This window comes from Meleagris gallopavo, chromosome 5, assembly GCF_000146605.3.
Source record: "Meleagris gallopavo isolate NT-WF06-2002-E0010 breed Aviagen turkey brand Nicholas breeding stock chromosome 5, Turkey_5.1, whole genome shotgun sequence".
Taxonomy (NCBI): domain Eukaryota; kingdom Metazoa; phylum Chordata; class Aves; order Galliformes; family Phasianidae; genus Meleagris; species Meleagris gallopavo.
Window position 1 is genome coordinate 10911808 of NC_015015.2, and position 3805 is coordinate 10915612.

General features: G+C 39.0%; 1 protein-coding gene across 1 annotated transcript in view; it reads left to right on the top strand.

The window, feature by feature from the left end:
• The first annotated feature begins 6 nt into the window (after positions 1 to 6).
• The window catches only part of LOC104911035 (transient receptor potential cation channel subfamily M member 5-like), a 6586-nt gene continuing 2787 nt past the window's right edge, over positions 7 to 3805 (top strand). The window contains exons 1-3 of the mRNA XM_031553370.1: positions 7 to 81; positions 2118 to 2376; positions 3436 to 3554. Of these exons, the coding sequence (XP_031409230.1) occupies positions 2224 to 2376; positions 3436 to 3554 (272 nt within the window). The 5' untranslated portion in view covers positions 7 to 81; positions 2118 to 2223. The remainder of the gene's footprint in view (positions 82 to 2117; positions 2377 to 3435; positions 3555 to 3805) is intronic.

The following is a 3805-nucleotide window of genomic DNA, read 5'->3' on the forward strand; positions in this document are numbered from 1 at the left end:
AAAGAATGAGACAGAGCCCTTTAAAGAGCCAGACAGTGTGGATACAGAAAGGACTTTGTTTCTTTCTAAGGAAGAATACAGGTAAGTTTAAACCATCAGTTAACATGATGGTTTTTGACTACAAAGAACAGGTCAATTCTCATGCATGTATGACCAGATAATGATGTAAGAAACAACTGAAAGATCAAGGAACTTATTATTCATCAGAAAGCTCCCTCTGCCAAAGTTGTACTCCATAAAATGAATATAGAAGATAAACAGGGATACAGCATACAGCACTGTATTTCAGGAGACAACTTCTTGTGAGCTGGTCATTTCTACTGAACAAGGAATCTGATCGATATCCAGGCAATCAGAAGGCATTCCTGAGATTCCCTTCAGCTGGCACTGGCTGACACACAATGGATTTAGGAACAGTAATCCCTGATAGGCTTATTCACCCAACCAGGGAGAAGGTTTGCAGCTAACCCTTGTATTACTCGAGTGCATTACCGCATACTGTGCTACAATGGCAGCAACAGAAATACTTGCAAACATCAGTACCTAGAAATTTATATAGTTAGCTTCCCACCATGCTAGGAAAACTCTTCATTTCTATTTTAAAAAATAGGCCCGAGAGACCTGGAGCATAATAGCAGACATATTTCAGAGTCAGCATAAGAGAAATAGCTATCAAAGCAAAAAGATTTTGGCAGTTGCTCACAATCATTCACAGATCCACAGTACAGAACTTCTGAATTGCAACCTTTACTTCTAGCAAACGCTCATCACCAAAACCTGGGGGCTTGGGTGAGGGCAGGAAAACTTTTGATTAGTAGGAAGTTCACTTTGTACTAATGCAGCTAATAAGAGCTATATAGCCACTTGTATTAAACGTACACTTTTCAGTGATTTGAAGAGAGCTTCAGAAATAAGTGAATAATGGTACCAAGGAAACAATCCACAATACCTAGTGCTGGACTGAGTCAGTTATTAGCTTGTATTTTTAGCTCTGGCATTTAACTGCTAGCATATCAGAAAAAAATAGAGTCCTCATTCCTTCTCTAACCTGTAAAATAGATGCAAAAGTGTTGCCTTTTGGGGACTATTAGTAAATAATATCATAAAGTCCTTTCACAACTGAGCAAAGCATGGTTGATGGCTCTTGGTCATAATATTGTGCGTTCCAATTGCTATTATCTTACAGATTTAACAAAAGGGCTCTCTCTCTCCCAGATCTATTTCAGCATCTAACAGTAAAGCTGCAATTACCCATTTATGATATTAGCCCGTTGCCATGGGAATGCATCTTACAATGGCATAAACTGAGAGGCAGTACAGAGTCAGGCACACAGAGGAGACTGGCTGCAAGGAGAAACTTTTCCTTATAACGAATGTATATAATAATTACCAGGAACATAAGACATGTAGACCTACAGGTCAAGTTTTCCTTCAGCTACCAAAACATTTGTGCAATTGCACAATACTCAAAGACTACTGTCATTAATTATTTATTAAGAGGCCTCCCTGGTGATCTTTTTCCAATCTGATTTAGTCATGAAGGGCAAGACGCCAGCGTCCATAGTTGTATCAGCTGCAGTATTCCTTCAGCAGCTCTCTCAGGCTGCAGCAAGGCTAGTCAAGGAACATATGCTCAGTGTGTGATTCAGCACTTTTGAGTCTAGGTCAAAACGAGTAATTGTCTCAAGCAGTCACAGCAACTGCAAGAACTTCTGCCTGTGATTACTGCAATAAATTCTAGGACCAAAATAAGAACTGACTTACAGTAGCTATTTGCCTTCCTTGCAGCTGGCCAAATACCCTCTTCTTGTTTATTCACATGGTTTGTACTATGTGTAGGAGCAGACTGAAGCTGCAAATCAGATTAATGCAACAAGACTGGAATAACAAGGTTACACATTTAAACCTGATGTGACTTTGTTTTTCAGAATCTTTTTGACTTGAAGCATTCCTGCTACAACAGCATGATTGCTTGGAATCCCACAGCCTCACCCCTGTCAGCATCCATTACAATCTTAAAAAAAAAAAAAGCTTTGCAGAAAATAATACTGAGGGCTATTCCCATGAACTAATTTTAGGAGGCCGCCAACCAAGCCTATGTTCTTTCTGTTTTGCAGAAGAAGTGGTAAATTAGAAAAGCAGAACCCTTCTGAAAACACAGCGTGGGCAACATTCATCTTTACTCGGTGGAAAAAATTCTGGAGTGCCCCTGTAACTGTATTTATGGGAAACGTTATTATGTATTTTGCTTTTCTGTTTCTATTCACTTATGTCCTTTTACTGGATTTTAAGCCACCTCCACCTGAAGGTCCATCTGCTAAAGAAATTATACTTTACTTCTGGGTTTTTACCTTGGTCTTGGAAGAAATCCGACAGGTCAGTTGCATACAACATCTCAGCAGTAATACAACAAACCTTGAAATAATGCTTTGAATAAATTTACGATCTGTATAACTGTGCAAGCTTCAAGATTTCAACTGTCAAATGCAGCTTTGCATAGAAAAGCAATACAAACACTACCTCATCCAAAACAATCTCTCCTCCAAACCAACCTCTCTCTCCTCCGTGTAAACCTGTAGCTGCTCCTGTTTTTCCAGAGCGCTTCAGCTGCAGCCAATAAACAAGTGAGCTGCTAAGATTCAGGTGTCCTTCACTTTGCAAAGCATCTGGCTGGTTTCACCTCCCAGAACTAGGTCACAATTAACATACATTGGAAACTATAGCCTGCCCCTGGAAGTACAACAGAGCTCTCCTCAGTCCAGCAACCAAAACAGCACATGAACAATGGTGCTGGTGCACTGAGAATTGTGGGTGCATAAAACTATCCTTGTTATTCTCTTTACACTGAAAAACAGTTATCAACACTTATTCCAGAAGAACAGGTTTTGTAATTTAAGCAACATGAACAGCAAAGGGGATCTCAGTTATAAATTATTTGAAATTATTCAGACAGGCCATAAGGATACACCAATATTTGAAACAAAGAATATTTCATTATAAACCTGTAAAACATGGAGAATGCCAGGCTATAAGCCAGCTGAGACAGCTCCTTATGTAGATAATCCAACGTGCACTCACAGGCAATTATAATGTACAAACACCAATCTGTACATGCTGTTTAGATAGCAATATCCTGTCAACATTTATTTTCTAGATATTTGTTATATTTTTTTAACGGCCTGAATGCTGATAGACTCAAATCAGGCCTAAAAAATTCTTAGGCCCACATCACAAGATTAAAAAGTGTGTGCGCACGCATATGTATGCATGTGCGATTTAAGACAGTAAACTGAGCTTGTTTACATGCTACACTAGGAATTTTTTGATGTTTTTTTGCAGTGAAAGACAAATGTGAAACAGATATTAGGTGAAAATTTCCACTGAAATAGTGAAACTTCAAACAGATCACTGCCAACGACCGTTTCTCTTTTTCAGAGTTTCTTTACAGATGAAGACACAAATTTAATGAAAAAGTTTAAACTATACGTAGAGGATAACTGGAATAAATGTGACATGGTGACCATCTTCCTCTTCATAATTGGGGTAACCTGCAGGTATATATACACACCTGTTTCACGTGGTCAGCATTAGGGCTATGAGCACATGCTGTGACTGTCCTGTCACCTGGCATACATGTGCACAAGAAGGCAGGCTATGACATCTACTTTTATGAGTTTTGAGCTACGGTTCTGCAACAAGAGCCTCTACATTTCTATTGAACTGCAGATGTTGTTCCACAAACCACAGAAAGCTTATTGGAATATCCAAACACTTGTGCAAAGAAGCTCTGCTTTTCCTTTTTTTT